The sequence below is a fragment of the Limulus polyphemus genome, unplaced genomic scaffold (genome assembly GCF_000517525.1).
Source record: "Limulus polyphemus unplaced genomic scaffold, Limulus_polyphemus-2.1.2 Scaffold5097, whole genome shotgun sequence".
Lineage (NCBI taxonomy): Eukaryota > Metazoa > Arthropoda > Merostomata > Xiphosura > Limulidae > Limulus > Limulus polyphemus.
In genome coordinates, this window is record NW_013670707.1 from 47,309 (window position 1) to 69,201 (window position 21,893).

The 21,893-nt window shown below is 30.4% G+C and overlaps 1 protein-coding gene across 1 annotated transcript in view; it reads left to right on the forward strand.

Moving 5' to 3' along the window:
- The window catches only part of LOC106472118 (FH1/FH2 domain-containing protein 3-like), a 65,782-nt gene extending 45,518 nt beyond the window's left edge, over positions 1-20,264 (forward strand). The window contains exons 12-21 of the mRNA XM_013932745.2: positions 1,262-1,417; positions 4,299-4,484; positions 5,602-5,721; positions 6,147-6,308; positions 7,601-7,716; positions 8,219-8,363; positions 11,003-11,239; positions 13,688-13,829; positions 14,797-14,961; positions 18,551-20,264. Coding sequence (XP_013788199.1) covers positions 1,262-1,417; positions 4,299-4,484; positions 5,602-5,721; positions 6,147-6,308; positions 7,601-7,716; positions 8,219-8,363; positions 11,003-11,239; positions 13,688-13,829; positions 14,797-14,961; positions 18,551-18,618 — 1,497 coding nt within the window. The 3' untranslated portion in view covers positions 18,619-20,264. The remainder of the gene's footprint in view (positions 1-1,261; positions 1,418-4,298; positions 4,485-5,601; positions 5,722-6,146; positions 6,309-7,600; positions 7,717-8,218; positions 8,364-11,002; positions 11,240-13,687; positions 13,830-14,796; positions 14,962-18,550) is intronic.
- The last annotated feature ends 1,629 nt before the right edge of the window (positions 20,265-21,893 follow it).

The following is a 21,893-nucleotide window of genomic DNA, read 5'->3' on the forward strand; positions in this document are numbered from 1 at the left end:
TCCATATTGCTCATTTGGTTCACTTGAAGGAAACGTATGAAAATCTCATATTTCTTCATAATAAGGTCAAATACAAAGAATATAGTTGGTTACTTTGTGGAGACTTAAGAGTCCTTTGTATATTGTTGGGTCAACAATCCGGTTATACAAAGTTTCCATGTTTTTTGTGTGAATGGGACAGCAGAGCATGAAATCAGTACTGGATAAAGAAGCAATGGCCACACAGAGTCAGCCTGATACCAGGATTGAAAAACATTGAACGTAAAAGTTTGGTTTGACACAAAGAAAGTCCTATTACCTTCACTTCACATAAAACTGGGCTTGATGAAGCAGTATGTAAAGGCCTTAGACAAAGGTGGTGACTGTTTCAAGTATCTATGTGGACAATTCCCAGCTCTGGGCCTCAGATTATGAAATTGACTTTGGATGAACAGTTTGGAAGGACAATGAGGAAAGTTGAAAAAGAAGCATGGATTGCCTTTAAAGATGTTAGTGACAAATATTTAGGAAACAACAAGGACCCAAATTATGAAAATATTGTCAATAACATACTTGATAAATTCAAAGAGTTGGGTTGTAATATGATCTTGAAAGTACATTTCTTACACTCATATATTGACTATTTCCCTGTTTTATCAGTTTTTCCCTGAAAGGTGTAAAATATGGTGAATAGGAAGATTCAACAGACTTAACTATACCTTTCAGTTATACTTCTGTGTTTTTAAACCAATAGTGAAAGTACAGTATTATTCAGGTATCCTTCACCTGTTTGTTAATATAGATTTTCCTTATTTTGGATTTAAAAACATTTCTAAATAAGATGATTACATCACATTCAGTTTTGCCAGATGTACATTAGAGGTATATGACAAATTTGCGTATACCTCTAAAGAATACTGAGGTTTTTTGTCATTTATGAAAACCACACAGAGTTGCATCTGAAATTGCGAATCTCCTTTTTGTATTTTTTTTTTTCAAATACAGTTTAGTTACTTTCTTTAAAATCTAGCCTTTTCTTTTTATAAGTAACTCAGAATATTAACACCATATAATAATTAAAGCTACATAGTCTTGTTAACACAAATATAAAAAAATAAATGAAATTTTAAAAACATCATAACTGTATGTACATGTGGTTAGTATCCATTGATTGTTTGGGCAACATTCTTTCATAAAAAGTATTCTGAAAGTAGTTTTATAGGTTGACATGATAATTACATTATTGTTTAATTGTGCTAATTAATTATATTTTTTCATACAGAAAAATCAAGATGGTAAGAAAAATGAAGTAGTAGTGTTAGATCCAAAAAGATCAAATGCTATTAACATTGGAATGACCAAACTACCTCCACCAAGGACAATTAAGACGGCCATCTTGAAGATGGACAGCACAATTATGAACAGGGAAGGAATAGAGGTGAGATTTTACAGCCTTATTTTCAACATTAAAAACTCTGTAGGCGTAGCTGCATCTTGTCTGAAATTCATTACCCACAAAATGATAGGAATCATGAAAACAAATAATTCCTTGATCACTTTTAGCTAATATTAGTTTTTTGCTTTAATAAGCTTGTCAGTGATACTTCATTTTGTAAATTAGCTTTGGTCAGAATGGGATGTTTTGAACTTAAGTGCATGTTGTTGGAATTAAATAGAATTAAGGAACATTTCAGAGGAGTTTTTAAAGGAGATATCATTAAAGAAACTCCAGTAGAACATTTTTTTAGCACAACATAAGACATTACCTATCAATACATAACATTTTTTTATTAAAGTTTTGAACATAATCTCCAGAAGCTCTAATCATTAAACCAAACAACAACAAAGGTTTGTCCTCGATATTAAAGATTATATTTTAGTTTATATAGTATAAGTTGTTTTGTAATATACATACGCATTCATATGTCCAATTTTTGTCTAGTCTTTCCTTTTTTATTTGTTTTATATAAAAGAATAATTAATCTTCTCCTTGTATTATCAACACTCCTGTTTCTAATTTAGTTTTCATTTGTGATAATTTCTATTCAGTTACCTACATAACATTTAAACTTTTATATGCTGAAAAATCATCTTGCTGCCTTTATTATTTTTAGTATACAATTTTATAAAAAGGTCTAATATTCTATAAGCTTTGTGTTATCTACGTGCTGTTTTCAAAAGTAATTGTATATCATATCTGACTTAGTGTTTCCTAAACTTTCGTTTTTTTTTCACATTTCTTTTATATATTTAATAAACAAATTGTAGTGAAATGCCACTACAACTCCACTATTAATAATGAGTTGTCATTGGTGAAATAAAAGTGATATTTTACCCATGTGACATTTTAACATTGATACATCAATAATTGTTAATTCTCTCACTGTAAGCATTATATTTATGTATTAAATTCTTTGCAGTAGTAGACAGTAGAACCCCCTTGAAGTTGTAAGGCAAAATGTTGGATTTGAATAGTTTTTCTGGAGTTTACTTTCGTTTTTCCTTGCATAACTAAGACTTTGTTACTCCAGTCAGCACTAACGCACTTGACCCTTAAAACTTGGCAAAGTTACATGCTGAAGAAACAGTGTTAAACACTTCTTATAACCTTCAAGTTAAACACAAAACAAAAGTATGATGTTGCAGTTCCTGAAAGTACACCTACAGTCATATGTGCATAATTAATGTGGTAGGGATAAAGAAATACATAACAGTTTTAATACCATAACTTTACTTAGGAATGATAAAAACATATGAAAATTGATACACGTGTTCTTTGTGAACATCTTTATAGCTTGAATTAAAAACTTTCTGAAATGTGATAGACAATTGGTAAAGATTTTTGAATTTAAAAAAATTCAAGCTATGGAAGATTGTAATATCAACAAGTGTGCTAAATTTCATGCTAAAATTGGCTTTAATGTTGAAATTATCATGCTAACTTCACCATTAAGGCTAACTTATCACCAATTTATTAGCATGATAACTTCACCATTAAGGGTAACTTATCACCAATTTATTAGTCATGATAGCATCACCATTAAGGCTAACTTATCACCGATTTATTAGCATGATAACTTCACCATTAAGGCTAACTTATCACCGATTTATTAGCATGATAACTTCACCATTAAGGCTAACTTATCACCAATTTATTAGCATGATAACTTCACCATTAAGGCTAACTTATCACCAATTTATTAGCATGATAACTTCACCATTAAGGCTAACTTATCACCAATTTATTGGCATGATAACTTCACCATTAAGGCTAACTTATCACCAATTTATTAGCATGATAACTTCACCATTAAGGCTAACTTATCACCAATTTATTGGCATCATAACTTCACCATTAAAGCCAATATCAGCATGGAATTTAGCACACTTGTTGATATTACACTCTTCCATAGCTTGATTTTTTTAAAATCCAAAAATCTTTATCAATTGTCTTATTATGAGTTTAATTATCACTAATGAAGGCATTAATTAAAATTAGTTGCTCATAACTTGTTCACATTTCAGAAAATTTGCTAAGTTTTTAATTCAAGCTATAAGGATATTTACAAAAAGCATGTGTATCAATTTTCACATGTTTTTATCATTCCTAAGTAAAGTTATGGTATTAAAACTGTTTATGTTATTGTTACGACAGCGGAATCACGCGATGCTGGGATCATGTGCGGTGGAGTTTCTAGAAAGATCATGAATTATCAAGGAACTCCGTGAATGTCCTAGTGTTTGCCAGGCACCCTCTTTTTTAATATATAAGCCTGGCGAAAAAAACAAGTGCAAGGGCATAGATAGATAGATATGCAGATAGATTCAAGAGATAGATAATTTAGTCAAGCAAACAGTAAGCACCATAAAAAAAGTGTATGAATCACTGTGATTTATAGCGTGTGTTATGAAGGTTGTTAAGTTTAAAGTGACTGTGGAAATTCTGTGTATTACAAGTTTGTATCTAGAAAGAATAAACTAGTTTTAATTAAGAAAGGACTTGTAACATTATGTATTTCTTTATTCCTGCCACATTAATTATACATATAACATATATGACTGAAAGTGTACTTTCAGAGATTATGACATCATTATTTTGTTTTCTGCTCAACTTGAAGAAGTGTTTAACAGTGTTTACTTAGTATGTACATTTGGCCAGTTTTATGTGTCAGTGCTACCTCAGAGAAGAATGACTTCATATTATTATTTTGCATTTTGGCTACAGGCCAACAAATTCAATATTTTTACTTGGCTCAGCTTCACATTTTGTCAATAAGTTAGCAATGAAAGTGAAGGGGTATTTTATTTTTTACTTACAGAAAATTCTCACTACAATGATGCCAACAGAAGATGAAAAGAACAAGATAATGGAAGCTCAGATGAATAACCCAGATGTGCCTCTAGGAACTGCTGAGCAGTTCCTACTTACTCTTTCCTCAATTAGTGAGTTAGAAGCAAGGCTTAGGCTGTGGGCCTTTAGAATTGATTATGAAACGTTAGAAAAGGTATATATATATATATAACACCATTACCCTCTCCAAAATTATAATTTCTAATATTTTATGAACATTTTTGATTTGACTTGTTTATTTTGAAATTAACTGATAATTCAATTTATTATTAGTCTAAAGCCTTGCCTTACTTGCATATATGGTATCATTCTTTTACCAAAACTAATCTAAATGACTGAAGTTATGTAAATCTATTTTTCTATCAAAGCGTGACAAGTGTTGGAAGTTAATCATTCACCAAGATAATGTTTTTCAAACGAGACCTAAGACTCGAATGCTTTCAAATAGTTCACTGAACTATTCAAAAGGCTTAATTTTGGGGTCTCGTTTCAAAACCATTATAGCTTTTCTATATGATCCTGTGTGCTAATGTTTTAATCAGAATTCACTTAGGTAATGTACCCTTTGTCCGTTTTTTTCACTACTCTACAAAAGTATGGTCTGTAATCATAAACTAATACTAATTATTTTTCAAACATGCCTGTGGAAACTTGGAGTAAAGATTCACAAAAATTTTCAGATATGGCTGAATGTCACACACAGAATGCATTCTAGCATAAACACTTTTTAACCCTGGTTTTTAACACAAGTGAAGTTGAATAAGTATAACATGAGTATACACCTCCGGTTTTTAACACAAGTGAAGTTGAACAAGTATAACATGAGTATACACCTCTGGTTTTTAACACAAGTGAAGTTGAACAAGTATAACATGAGTATACACCTCTGGTTTTTAACACAAGTGAAGTTGAAGTATAACATGAATATACATAACTTAGCTTTTTCTGATTTATTTCATTAATGCAGCTGAGGATGTGTAAACTAATAAAGTCTTTAAAACTTGAAGATATTTCTCTTCTCTGCTTTTAATGTTTTGGGGATTAACTTGATGTGAGTATAAATCAATACAATGTTGATGAAATCTGCAGGTTGCTGCAGCTAGAAAGAAGTTATAAATTTAGTAATCTAACTATTGTGTACAACATTTTATTGCAGATTGCATGTTTTTAGAGAATTGAGAAGCTACGTAGAGGTGAAAAAATGTGGAACTTATAAATTAAGTTATTAGAATAGCTATTTGACATTTTGAATTAATTGTCTTTTGTAATAGGAAGTAGCAGAACCTCTTATGGATCTCAAGCAAGCAGTAGTTGAAATAGAAACCAACAGTACATTCAAAATTGTATTGTCAACACTTCTTTCAATTGGAAACTTTCTCAATGGTGTTGAAGTAAGAAAATTAAGCTAATTCTTCTATCTATCTTTGTTGGAAGTTTGATATTTCAAGTGTCACATGTCAGAGCTTTAATTTAAAATATTTTTAAATATTGTATTAATAGTTATTACTGTGTGTTTTTTTTATAATTGTGTGTTACTGTAATTTTGTATCTGAAAAATGTAATTGCAAATTACTCTTATTTACTACCATATGAAACAGTAGTACAGAAAACAAATACAAATACTTTCTTTATGTATATTAATTGTATTTAATGTTTTAATTATATTTATTAAGTGTATATTGTAATTTTCTGCTTCCTATTATGCCATTATTTTCTCTCTCTAATGTTTGTAAAGTAAACTAGCATCACTAAATAAAAAGTTAAATAATGCAGTCGCTAAGATAATATAGGCTTGAAACTTGTATTTTCTTTCAAGATAAAAGGTTTTCAAGTGGATTATCTAGCCAAAGTACCAGAAGTTAAAGACACAGTACAAAAACACTCACTCCTACATCATCTTTGTCACATGGTCATGGAAAAATATCCTATGGCAACTGATCTCTATTCCGAAATGGGTGCAGTTTCTAGGTCATCAAAGGTATCTGTGATTCTTTTTTAGTAAAACTCTGTTATGTTTGTTTGTTTTTGAATTTTGCACAAAGCTACATGAAGGCTATCTGCACTAGCCATTCCCAATTTAGCAGTGATAGACTAGAAGGAAGGCAGCTAATCAACATCAACTGGGCTACTCTTTTACCAGTGAATAGTGGGATTAACTGTCACTCAACAGTACCCCCCAAGGCTGAAAGGGTGAGCATGTTTGGTGTTACAGGGATTCAAATCTGTAACCCTCAGATTGCTGATCAACCGTCCTAACCACCAGGCCAAAACCTGTTATGTGAGCTAATGCCTTGATTTATGAATGCCATTTTATGTTTACTGCCATCTGGTAGGTAATATCTTGCTACTGTATTACTTTAATAGTGCATTTATTAAACTACATCTGCACTTACTAATTTCTAGAACTGGTCTTGAAAATGTTTTTTATAAATGTGAAATTAATTTAGTGATATTGTACTATATTTTAAAGGGAAATCATGTATATATTATCTAAAACTACATGATTCAAGTTCATTATATGATAGGCAGACTCGTGACCTGGATTATTGTTAGTTTAGCCACATTATTTGTCTAATGAGTAAGAAACCTTGGAAAGTTAACTAGATAATCAAGATTTGTTATTATATAAATAAATAAATAAAATGTAGCTACAAAATGTAACTACTGTGTAATTTGCTGCATACTTTTTTATTGATCTAGTTCTATTAAGACGTTATTCATCAGCTAACTTTATCAGTGGGAAAGTCTATATTTCATCAGCTAAATGTTTTCAACTTTTTAAAATTTGTACTTCTAATGAAAGTTGGAAATAAAAATCTTACTTTCAGTGCAGAACATTTTATATATAAATAAGCACAATAAGAAATACAACATAAAAACCAAATGACCCCTATCACCTTTTATATGTGTGCTTCAAGTTAGTTAGATTAATGAAAGAAAATATAATAATTTACAAATTTTCTGCAAGTCTATTGATTTTTAAGTAGGTTAAATATTTAGCAAAATTTAGACAAAGTGTCATCACCTGTATTTTATTTGTTAATACTGATTCCATGGGATCACTTTTAGCACTACTATATTTTGGGCTCGTATTATATCTACTTTTTTATGGTTTGTTTTAAATATTGTCCATAATTTGAGAAAGAGTTCTTTATAGATATATTTACATACATGTAGTTGAGGCATAAAGCAGAAGGGTAATTTTGTGCAGGTAACATCACGAACACATCCAGTATGATGGAGAAGAAATACATTTTTATTTTGCTTTAGGTTGATTATGATGACGTGGCTAGAAATCTTACTAAAATGGAAACTGAATGCAAGGCATCCTGGGACTATCTAAAAGCTATTGCCAAACATGATGGTTTGACATCGATGAGAGTCAAGTAAGTTTATTTTCTATTCTTAAATGAAAATACCTTATGTTCACTTTTTTTTCTGTTGATAAAGCACCATAATTACTGCACATATAAGAAAGTAATTGTTTACACCAATTAGTTTTAACCTGGATATAGCCAAAAACCAGAGAGTTTCAAGTTTATTAAGAAATTAGTCTATTGCAGTTCTTGTTACTTGTGATTGGCAGTGACCACAGTTGTGTGATACTTTCATCTGAAACTTATTTTCCATAAAACAATTAGATGGGTCCACTCAGTAACAGGAGATTCATCAAAATATTTATCACTGAGTAGTTCTGCATTCCCTGAATAACAGAGTTTATGAGAACAAAATAAGGAAACTAGACACAATATAAAATACAAATAAACAATGTTTATTATTCCCATTATTACAAAGTGCATGTACGTGTATCTGACTGACTTGGCCAAGATCATCTGAGTATTTAATCTTTATGTTACCTACTTCTAAGGTAATATCATACTTATCCAGAACAACTAGTGTTGCCCACATGAATGGTCATTCTCATTCAAACACGGAAGGTCATAACCTTGAAGCATCACCTGACTTACCATTGGAGGACACTGTTGTTAACATCCTTGTACAATGTCCAGCATTACAGCCATACTCACCCAAGGTTATGATCAGGTGTTACCTCAAGAAAATGACAAAGAATGAAACCAACTTAACAACTTTTTTGACCACATGTTATGTGAAAATTGTACAAATCTGACACATTCTGAAAAACACCAGATTAAAATAAGCAGGGAGAAAATACATGATGTTCTTATGTACCAAAATTGTCGGTTATGCTGTGAATAATGTACTTAATAATTTTATAAATAATTTTACAATTTTATACTGAGATTTTGTTTTCTTGCTAAAATAAAAATATTATGTGGAAAGGCAATATAACTTTTATGGCTACTAAGCTGAAACTCATTCGCCTCCTTTTAATTTTATAATATATTCTGTGGCATCCTATCGATATTTTACTTTCTAAAAACTATTTGAAACTTTTTATCTAATTAGAAACAGATAAACGTTAAGGATAGGCTTCAAGTAAAGACTTAAGTTTGTTTAGATTTTAAAACTTACCCCTACTGGTAAAAAAAACATTTTTCTTATCTTAAATTTCTTTGATTGACTATTTAACCTGGTTCTGAATTCAAACCAGTCTTGTTTGTTTTGAATTTCGCACAAAGCTACACGAGGGCTATCTGCACTAGCCGTCCCTAATTTTGCAGTGTAAGACTAGAGGGAAGGCACCTAGTCATCACCACCCACTGCCAACTCATGGGCTACTCTTTTTCCAATGAATAGTGGGATTGACCATCACATTATATTGCCCCCATAGCTGAAAGAGCAAGCATGTTTGGTGGGTTGGGGATTCGAAACTGCGACCCTCAAATTGCGAGTCAAGCGCCCTAACTACCTGGCCATGTCGAGCCTCAAACCAGTCATCAACTTTATTATCCAACAAATTATAACTCAAACAGATACTTGTGAAACTTAATTATTAATTGACCTTACAATCTTATTTTTGTGTGTGTGTTTTATTGATGTAACAAAAAGTTGTTTTCCCAAATAATAAATTTTTTAAAACAACAATTCATTTTTGTGTTAATTATTTGGTTTTTTTGCTAATTGAATTTTTGTTCAAAGCCATCCCTAATTTTTCAAGTAATAACCTAGAGGAGTAGCTAGTCAACAACACCCACCACCAAATCTTTATTAGTGAATAGTGGGATTGACTGCCACATTATGTTGCTCCTGTGGCCATAAGGGCAAGCATGTTTGGGAATGGATTTCAATCCCTCAACCCACAGATTGCAAGTCAAGTGCCCTAACCACCAGGCCATTTTTGCATTATAAGTAATATTTTATACCATTGCTTTACCAAAAAGGTCATTACAGCCTGATTTAAATAACAGTTAGAGTAATAGCCTGTATTGTGCATTGATATTTATGTCACATTGGTACTAGTTTAATAATAAGCTATATTTAGTTTATAATTTATAAAACAATGTTTTTAGGAAACTAGTTACATATCAAGAAAGTATGCAAATATTGTTGTTTAATAATAATTATTATTTAATGTATAAAAATAAATATTGTTGTTTAATCCTACTTATTACTTAAACTGTAAAGGTAAATATTGTTGTATTTGATCTAGAAAAATTATTTTGACCTTCAAGTTTTCAGAAAAACATCTATAAATCTGGATATTTTAAATCAGTTTGAGATTTTCTTAAATTCCTTAAAGAACACGTTAATAAGCTCCATATTTGTGAACTTTTAAACAAATTCGTATTAATATTTCTTGTAGTTTTGAAACCTACATGTATATTTAAAGTGTTCCAATACACGGTTAAATTAAATTATGTCTATTGTTATTAAATATATTTCCTAGTGTAGTTATGAAAGTTTGTGTTAACTAAAATGTAATCAATGATTCAAATTAAGGTATGACACTCAAATTATACTCTTGATCTGACCTTTTGTTACTGGATTCGAGAACCAGAGTAGGATAATCATCAGAAAGAGATGAACTTTATGTGTTTACACAGACAACAGATTAAAATCATTTGGTTCTTTATTTTATCAAATAAATAACTCCTACCTGTTTATTACCCTCCTTTGAATAATACCTAATACTATTATCCTTTCTGCACAATCAGCCAGAAACTCGGACATCCTGGAAATTTTATGAAAAATGACGTTGAGAAATTTTTCTAGTTCAACTACATGCACATGTACTTATATGATAAAATACATTATCATATTTAATTTGTTTCCAAAAAACGATTGTAGCACTTTAAATATGCATGCTGTTAAAAAACATTTTATTACTGAACTTGGGAGCAAGAATCTGTAATATTTTGTTTAATTTCCTTTACAAATTTAATCCATGATGACATGTAAACAGCAGTGTGAGTTTGTAACTGTATACAAGTTAATACAGTTAGATTGGTAACAACAAAATTTGGACTGTCTTGTTTTGTAAATAGATAGATTAGGTCACATTGTCTTTTAAAACTGACTTATAACTGTTTGGACACATTATTGGTCATATAAAAAAAACTTGTTTACATATTTCATTAGCCCATATTTTGAGATTTACATAAATGATGAGGTTTTGAAATAATGTTTTAAATAATTGAGTTTCCAAAGCTATTATTAACACAAGATAAATTTGAAACATTTTTCAATTTTTCTTACATACGACTGATTTCTTTATCAAAACTAGTAAGGTTTAACATGAAATTTATTTAGTGTAGAGTTGAATCAAAAGACCGTGATTGTTTCGGATCTTTCAGGTTTCATCGCTTGATGGTATACCTAGGATGCCCAATTCATAACATACGTGATACTAGAGTCCAAAGTGTATGTAAAATCATCAGTGAGTTTGCCTTAGAGTATAGAACAACAAGAGAAAGAGTTTTACAACAGATTCAGAAGAAAGTTAATCACAGAGAGAGGAATAAGACTCGGGGCAAAATGATTACAGATGTTAGTATTCTCCATGTTTTTAGCTATTATACATTTTATGAAATATTTTAGTTAGCTCTTTTCTTTATAAGACATTGTTTCAGTTTAATTTAACTTTATGGTTAGCAGCTGGTCATATTAAACTTTAATTAGTAATATTTTTTGAACAGAATAACTGCGATAGGGGAAAAAAAGTACATTTTAGGATCAGACAGGTGCTTTTTTCTAAAACTTCTTTGTGATAAATAAATGAGAAAGTCAGGCTAGTGGTTAGATGATTTAATACAAATATGAAATTAAAATTTTTCCCCTTAACATAAACTTCAGATCAAGTAGATGAACTCTGAAAAAAGTAACTGTTGATAAATCCACCAAACTACAGTAAAACTGTTAATGTACTCACAGTAAAACTGTTAATGTACTCACAGTGAAACTGTTAATGTACTCACAGTAAAACTGTTAATGTACTTTCTTCCATTTGTTTTCTGTAGGCTTTTTTTGCTCCATTTTTAAACAGAGTATTTCTTTTCCTGCATGTAAATTTGATGCTGAATAACTTCCTTTTTTTTCCAAGTATTATCTATTGCCTTCAGAACTTTGATTAGTCACATTTGAGTTCTTAATATTTATGATTCATTTTACTTTACTGTATTCCAGGAATGTGTAGTGTCAGAAAGTAGGGCACATTTATACCTACTCAAGACTAGAATTTAATTTTCACAGTACCTGGAATTCCAGATGTGAAGAAGGTGTGAATGCAACATAAGACTGATGGTTAAAGGGGTTTAAAGGAACTCGTGCTCGTGGAAATTTAATTTTGTCAAAATATTTTTTTTTAATCCTCAAACTTTTAGTAACAGCATAATCAACCATCTTCAAGTGTTTTTATCTATCGAGTAACCTAAAGCATGTTTCTGAAATTGTGGTTGAAAGCTCGTGAATCAAATAAAAAAAAAACATGAAAGAACAAACTTTGCTCATAAGTCTTAACATACATGCACTCACATGTGAGATTATACGAGTTATCTGAAGTTCAGTAATAGTTTTTGTCAACAGTTGGTTTGTGTAAATAATGAGAAATTGTTTGATATGAAGCACACCAAAGAACAGTGTACATTATTTGAATCAAACACAATGTTGTGTGATTTTAAATACAAATTTTTACATATCTATTTTTTTTGTAATAAAATAATCCACTGTTTATTTTTTATGTGTGACATGATATTCAATTAACTGATTTGATATTCAACTTCTTCTGTCTTAGAAAGTTTAATCATTATACTACCTATATTTAAAGTAGAGAACATTTAATGAGATAAAACTGTTGACAAGAAACCCCACATAAATGCTTTGGTTGTGGGTCACCTCAGTGTTTTAAATGTTCATTTCAAACACATCAGTGTTACTCGTTACTGAAAGGTTTAATCCATGCAAGAGTTAAAACAAAATTGTAAAACTACATGAGCTATCTATATATTTAATCTCTAGTTATGTTGATGAAGACAGCCTTATAAGTAGCCTTATAAATACAATCACTTGTTAATTCAGTGTGTGTTCTGCAGTTGCACAGACTGCTAAGAAAGCATAACATGATAATATTGTTTTGTCTGGAATTACTTAATGTATATGTTTTTGTATGCTGTTGCTCTTTCACTTTCAAGTTCCATAATGTATATATTTTTGGTGGTGTACTGAGAACCGTATGAAAATCTAGGGTAATAAATAGTATTATTAGTGTTAGGAGTTAGAATATGGTAATGAAGTTCCACTATATTTACTTTGTAGTGTTCTTTACAAAGCTCTTTGAACTTTCCATTTATACATGTCATCTATGGATTATTCAGTATGTTCATGGACTTGCAGTTTTGTTGTTAGAAATAATTCTGTATTTAGTAAACATGAAGGATTGTATATAATTACTAGAATATTAAAAATGACATGAAACAGATCTGAGCATATTGAAATGATGCAACGTATTTTCTGTAAGTGCATAAATACATTAAACAACTGATAACATTTCTTGAGATAGATCGTGGCAGAAAACATCTATATTTTATTCAGATATGTTAATCAAGTTTATTTTTAAAATACTTACTGTTATTAAAATATTTAATAGTAAAAATAATTAAGTACACATAAGAAGTATGAACAAAGATGTTTTTTATACCCTGTCATGTGAAAGATAAAAATTTATAAAATCAGAATTAGTAATTTTAATATAATACAAATATACTCAACATAGCTTTGATTTGAAAAGGTATGACTAGTTGTTAATTTAGGATAGTGAAGTCTCCAATTGGATAATATAGCTATTAATACAATTCATCTCAGTATTTTCGAGATGATTATTTTGATGTAAACTTAGGACTTTAAAACAGAGAATAAGATTACTTATTGGTCTCAAAAAGGATTGATTAGGGAGCTTCGTATGAGAAAATAAAAAGTCAAAGATTCATTAAATTCTTTTAGATGGAAAAGTTCAAAACAAAAGAGCAACAAGCCGATCATGAGCTTCGTCAGTTACTTGGCAACGGAACTGACAGTGAGGATCAAAAGTTACAGAAATGGGGAACCATACCTGGTGTTAGAGGACGACCCAAAGGTTATTCTGGTATGTCAGTGTTACTAGTAAACTTTCTGACATACATAGATAATCAAACATTGTCTTAGTATAGTGAGTAAAAACATTTGTATATTGTTTTTCTGGTTAACATTACCAGAATACAGCCTAATTTTTAAGATTTTCTATTTCCCATTCTTTTTCTGTTTGAAAACTGCACATAGGATAGGTTTTTATGTTCAATTCTCTGATTTTAAATATGTGTTATGTTTGTAGCTAGATTTAAAAAAGATGTAAAAGCACATCAATATGTCTAAATTATTACTGTAAAGTCAACATACTATGTAATTTTGTTTTTCACCCATAATAATAGTAAACGATTCCTTTGATTTAGACGTTGTTTTCACTGACAAGGATCAGTGATGAACAGTGTTATTAGCAAATTGTGAACGAAATTTTTATGCTCTATAAATTTAAAAGAATGCTTTAAAATAGTATAATTATCTAGAAAGACTATTATAAAATAGTATAATTATTTAAAAAGACTATTATAAAATAGTATAATTATTTAAAAAGAATATTATAAAATAGTATAATTATTTAAAAAGATATTATAAAATAGTATAATTATTTAAAAAGAATATTATAAAATAGTATAATTACTACTTGATAACCTACATCATTGTGCAGAAATTTTACAATGCTATTAAATAACTGTTATATTTTTTGTAGTTATTTACAATGTCAATGAAGATGAATCAGTTGTGTAGGTTAAAGCATTTTTTATAAGTTATTTACCAAGCTTTATAAATATTTACCTTGTCATTTTTATGTGAACAACTATAAAGAGAATCATTCCTGTTAAAAATGAGAAACTTGATATTTACAAGAGAAAGATAACCTACTACCTTAAAATATGTTGTTGTTTTTCCTCTGTTTCTTGTGTAGTTTTTGTATATTATAACATTTATATGTTATATAAAAAATGACTCTTCTAGTTGAGTTTTTGTTTATTCAGGACCAGGGGGCAGCTTAGGACGACACAACACTCCCACACGTGATGAAAACCTGACAGACACAAATGATGAAATTATTGAAAGTCTGGTTAAAACTGCTACCACTCAGCCATCACGCAGTGAACCTCGGGTTAGGAAGAAGGCAAGATATGGTGACAGAAAATCTTGTAAGCATTCTATAAAGATTTTCTAAAGTAGTTCATTGTGGCAGTATCTTTATTGCTCTGATTTATAAAATGTAGTTTTTCTGTCAGCTTATTAGTTTAAGCTATATTTGTAACCTTGACCAAAAATACTAATATTCTAACCATTTGCTGGCCATTGTAAAATAGAGTGAACAACAAGTAACCCAAGCTTTTTATTGTCTTTGTGTGGTAAAACTATAAAACCTTTAAAACATTTAGATTGTAGAATATGTTGTTTATCCTAGAATTACCAATGAGTTCATCTCTCCATGAGATACATTTTTCAAAATCATTTATGCACCAAATTGCTTTTGGATCCATGACTTTTTTTTAATTACAGGATCCTTAATAACAAACGTAACCAGAAATACTTTAAATATTTTTGCTAATATCCCACTAATTAGTACCAGGATATCTGATTTCACCTAATTGTTGTGACCATTTCTTTACACTGAGTGTTGTACAGCCAATAATATAAAATGACTCAATATGATGTAATTTCTTGACTCCCTGGTAGTGAACTGTATGTAAACAAATCAGTAATATGATGGTTGAAATACTTTCTTAAGCTCTGATGGGGTCTATTTTTATGTCAGTTTTTAAATTGTAAATGCATGGAAATACCTTAAATACTTAAAACTTAATATGAATAAGTATGTGAGATTTAGTCACACCGTACTTAACTTTAGGCAGGTGTACTGCTTGGTTTAATAACTTTTTGATATTTAAACATTCACATTGTCTCAAACACTGGTTCTGTGGAAACCTAGGGTGACTAAAGCTAATTTTATGATATGATTTTTGCTCCTTAGTTTAATGTCAGTGAATAGAAAATATTGAAATAGTGAAACATTCTTGTAATCCAGTTTTCCACATGCAAGATTTGAACTTGTGACCTCAAGTTTGCTTGATTAATCTACCAGATGAGATATAGAAGTTAACTTGCTAGCAAATCACTTTTCAGCAACTGATGTCTGTGTAGTGAAATTGAACTAGCAGAATAAGAAATCTTCCAATATTGTATGCCCAGTAACAGCATTAGTAAGACTAATAATGACCAGATTTTAATCAAATGTGATTCACTCTTCCATGTTGAAGGCGTAATAACATAATTTACACAAAATCTCATAATCCAAGTATTTTTGAAAGGTGGACCGTTCTTCATCAAGGGCCTGATGAAGAAAGATCATAAAACAGTTTAATTAATATTTACTTCAAAAGGAAGGACTGTGTTACAAACAGCAAACCAAACGTATGATAAAATAGAACAATGAGGTTCAATTTCTTGTGGTGAACAAAGCACATATAGCCAATTACGTTGCTTTATGCTAAAAAAAACAACCACCACCACATAAATGATAAACCAATTTAAGTGAACAACATAGTGTAAATTTTCTTTTAATAATACAAGGAATTTGTATACAACAGCATTTTGCTGTTAAACTTGATTTCATAAAATGAGGTACATTTCAACAAAGTAGTTATTGACAAAAAGATAACTGTTTGACAAGACTCTGTCAGTCTGTAAATCAAACATCCAATGTAGGCTATAACTATGGTACTCTCAGGTCGAACTAATTTCCATTAAAGTGACAAGATGGGTTTGCAGAATATTTAACTAAGATATTTATAATGTAGTAATTCTGAATTATCCAAGGAACTGAGTTTCTGAGAGACAAATAAAGAGGCTGGACAAAAAGTGTGTAAGAAACAATGAGACAATCTTTATTCAAATAGAAGCGCAGTTTGTGCTTGCTTTAGCATGGAAGACAGTTGTTTTTAGTGGACAACTAGATTTTTCAATTAGGCTTATTTCCAAACTGCACTCAGTGAAAACTTCTACTAGAATGTCTTATCTTTGTGTTACTTAAGAAAATTAGTAATGTCAGACTTACCAAAAGTAATTAGCATTACCCCTGTGACTGGTTATTCCCATTAGAAAGCTAAAGGAGGTTGTAACCTTGAGGTGTCACGTGACTGATCCTTGAAGAGAATGACTGTCTACTTACATACACTTTACATCTCTTTCTTCTCATGGACAAACCAGGTGTTATCTCAAAAGAATGACACAGAACAATAGATAGCTAGAGCAACAGCAACCTAATGATTTTCTTGACCACATTTTTTGTGAAAAGTGTGCATATACCAGAATAACTTACTATTTCCAAAAAAAACACTATATTTAAAATAGAAAAGTAGAACATTCATGGTATGCCTGCATATCATAAAACTACAACACTCTGATAAACTTGCCAAATACTGATGAATTAGACATGGTCATAAGTTAAAGCAGATTAACCTCAGGTTAAAGAAATTGGCCTAAGCGTACTGATGAAAATGATTTCAACTATATAAAAACCTTATTAATACTCCTCAACTATGACAAGTTTTGTACCATCTCTACCAATCAATGAGTAAAAAATTTTTAAAAGTGGTGCATGGCACGTAGTGAAACTTTTTTGAAGGTATTCATGATTATTGCTGGATACGGCTCCGGGAGCAAGTTAGGGATAAGAAGATAGATTCCAAGGTCAATGTGAACTCTGCTTACTGTCAGATCAATGTTTTGGACTCTTTACACCACACAGCAATAGCAGCTTTATGTATAAATCAGAACAATAGGATTTGGGTTCACTGAGATAAGGCTTCCTGTCATACCTCCCATTAAACTTTTGCATAACGTTAATAGCAGGAGAATGAAACAGGCATTCATGCTATTCCATATGAAGACATACTAATTAAGTCATTGGATGCAACACCTATGAATTTTTATGTAATTGGACTGTTGAAACAGCCAGTAGGAAACTGTTGTTCTCATAAACTAGATGGAATATGGTAAGGCTGCAAGGAAAAGGGTGTGCTTTGGACGTGACAGCCTTAAGACAGAGCCTTTTCAATGGAAACTGTGTTGCAGGGCTATTGTCAAGATGCATGGCCATCAGAGCATGACTAGACATGGTGACATGAACTGTAACAACATAGTGAAGCTACAAAAGTTTATTAGAACATACTCAACTCTTTACTACAGAGGGTACTTTAGTAAAACTAGCTTATATTTTTTCATTATTATTTTCTGACTTTTTGTGGGCAAAAGTCTTGTTTAAAATAATAAATATTGTTAGTGAATAGAATTATTTTTATTTTATCTTTAAACGTTTAACAATTTTTGCTTTATTTAATTTCTGTAGTACATATTGGTGTATAGAAGACATATTAATACTAGAAATAAATGACTTTATCACACCAAATTGTTGTTTTTATTTAATCACACACTCAACGTTTCATTTTACAGTTTCTCTAGGAGCGTTCACTAAAACACAAACCAAAACTGACAGTTGAAGCTTTGTATTGTAAATTTGAGTGTCTAATTAAATAAAAATAACAATTTGGTGTTATAAGGTTGTTTATTTATAGTATTAATTTTTTTTTTAATATAATTAAGTTTGAGTTTAAAGGATCAAGAACTGTACAGTTAATACTCAAACCTTGTGACAACCTGTAAGGCATATTTTATAAACATGATGCTATTCTTTTACTTGCTATTATTGGTAACCTTTATCTGTTATTATAGTGAGGCGAACACTAAAGAGTGGATTGGATTTGTCGGAGGAAGAGAGAAGAAAGTTAACTACAACTTAAATAAAACATCAACTACAAGGAATGTAGCTGCTGCCAAGGTTTTAAAACAAATCATCACAAGCTTTATATCTGTGCTAGTGTGTGGTTGACTAAAAGTCAACATATAAGTCATCTTCACAAGTATGAACTTGCTCTGTGTGTTTTTAGACAATGTTTTTTTTCTTCAAGTGGATACTCAACGTGGTGTTGCATCTTGGGCCACAAAAGTGGCCCCTGACAGTTGCTGAAAATTAAAAATAGTCACTTACATTATTGAAACACTTGAAAATAACTGTGTTTATTCTTATTGTTTAATTGTAGTAAAGAAAACGTGATATGTTGTGATTATTGAGATTAATGTCAGTTTATTTGGTACAATTAATGAATCAAAAGATTTACTTGACTTCCAGAATCTGATTGTTCATTTCGAAACAATTATATATATAAAGCAGCCTGAAGTCCCCAAGAATCAAATCACATTCACAAACAGTGAAATAAATTACATACTTTTGTTCAATACTGTGAATAATACCTTGCAGCTAGATTGTAATATGTTCTAAAATTTGTACTGAGTTGTAATAATTCAATGTGTGTTCAAATTGTTACAATTTTTGAAATTAGCAGAATTTCTATTAGACACCTTTATTCTTATGCTGTTAAAAAAAAAAAAATGCATCAGCACTAATAATAGAATCTGAGTAGGAAGAAGCCACGAGCTTGCAAATTTCAGTTGAATGATAGTCATGGGCTGCTAATTTTAAACAAAGGCAGTAAATTTAATGTTAAGACAAAATTAATGTGCAACAGATCAGGCTGTATTAGCGTGTACATACGATAGTTGTAAACTATCTGTAAAAATCAGATTACTTCAACAAATCAGATTTGATGTCATTTTTCAAAAGAGGAGAATACTTATAATTATTTAAACAGTTTTTCGTTTTTTTTACTTAGAGGTAGATGCCAAGTTTTATGCATGGTTTCCAAAAAGCCTAACCCTAAAATAGCTAAAAGCTGGCAATAAAATAAAGAAGGTAAAATTTTCATGTAAAAAAAATCATTTTAAGTTAACTCTTTATTTTTACTAGTATCTTATCATTAGTGTATGTTTTCATTAAAACCATACAGCTTTATGCAGAAAAGTTTTACCATAGAAACATCTTTGATCCAATAAGATGGTGTATTCTTTTCTCAAAATATATGTAATATAAAATATTTGATCATTTAGGAATAAATTATTTGTTTCTTTAATTACTTTAGTTTTTCTCAGATTTAGAAGGGTTTACATGACGATTTGAGAGAACTTTTGAAAGGACCTGAATACTCGTCAGTTCTTGTTATCATAAAATTGAAATAATTGTGTTCTCAATTAAATGATAAAGTAAGATTACTATTGACTTGCCTTGTTCCTCAACAAATTGTTTACTTTCTTGTGGATATTTTTGAAGTAGAAGTTAGATGTTAGTATAATATTAGAGAGCTCCTTTCTTGTGCTTGCTGCAAACATATTTTGTTTTATAGTTCAATTCTAGAAAAGTGTATGTACATCTTTTCATGTTATGTTCTGAATACATAAATATTGGTGGTTATGTTTGTAATAGTGTGATTATAACTGAGAAAAGTGTTGTATGTTGTAGGATTTTGTACATAAACTTTGTTTTGTCATCTGTCTTGTTAAGTTGAAGTTGTCATGTGAAATATACATTCTTCTGCTGGAATAGTGGGGTTTTTTTCAATCAGCAAAATGCAAAAAAAGAACAAATAGAACAGTTTTACGATATAGTGATTTACTGAAACTTATAGTCAACAAAATACAAATAAAAAGCATGTTTCCATAAAAAGAGATTTAGTTTTAACAAGTGTTTGAAACTTTCCGGCTCAGAAAGTACCTCTTACTGTTGCTGCTATTAATTTGATTTATTGTGAATGTCCATCAGTTTCCATACGTGTCTTTGGAACTGACTGAGATTTCTGGACAGTCCTTCAGCTTTCATTCATATACCTTAACATTGTTTACCACTGAGCTATCATCTAATCACTGATATACACAGTATCTTCTATCTTTGTTGTTCCTACAAGGAACAAAATATCATTTGGAGTTTAATCATCCTTTTGTTCAAGTTAGTTGTACACTGTGTTATCTTCCTTCTGATCTTCCTTTATGAAAATTGTATTATATACCTCCACTTATCTTAATGGTTGACCTCTGTGCAACCAAGCTGGTTGATTTGAGTCTCATTTCATTGGCAATTAATATGATTTAAGCAAGGCTTTGTGAGAACTTGTAATTTTGGGCCATGTTTATGTGGCTCTATCTTGAAATTATCAGTATTCTATATATTACTAGTCTAAAATAAAGGCTTAAACTCAACTTGAATAAAAGAAATCAAGGCTCCCACGTTCCTACCTTTGACACATCTGGAGTTTCCCTAACTCAGGGTTTTCCAAATTTTTGCTAATCACAACCTCCTTTCTTGTAGGTCTTCATAGTCCTATTGAATTTATAACACCAGGTACTAAAATATTCAAAATCTATGGATCTCAGGTTTTTCCACATTTTTGCTAATCACAATCTCATTTTTTGTTGGTCTTCAGAGTCCTATTGAATTTATAACACCAGGTTCTAAAATATTCAAAATCTATGGAGCTCGGGTTTTTCCACATTTTTGCTAATCACAATCTCATTTTTTGTTGGTCTTCATAGTCCTATTGAATTTATAACACCAGGTTCTAAAATATTCAAAATCTATGGATCTCGGGTTTTTCCAAATTTTTGCTAATCACAATCTCATTTTTTGTTGGTCTTCAGAGTCCTATTGAATTTATAACACCAGGTTCTAAAATATTCAAAAATCTATGGAAGCAATGAACATAACAAAATCAATATGATGGAGTTGCCTGTTTGGATGAGCACATGTATTCCATTCACAAGGTCTGTGAAATATAAAAGCAGGTTATTTTCAAATAACAATCAGTTTCAGTAATTGTTTTTAATGGTTACTATCTTGAGAACTCTGACAAAGCCAATGGCTTGACTAAATTATTGTACAAACTTATGCAATACTGCAACTGCACAAAGACTGTCAGACTATTGTAATAACATTTTCATTTCATTTGAGATTTAGGGGTATTTCTGTTTATTGAAAAAATTTAAAAATTATTAATGTTTTACAACTTCATCCCTCATGGAGAATCTTCATTTTTCCCTTGGATTTAGTTTGGTTTGAATTTCGTGCAAAGCTACATGAGGGCTACCTGAGCTAGCCATCCCTAATTTAACAGTGGAAGACTAGAGGGAA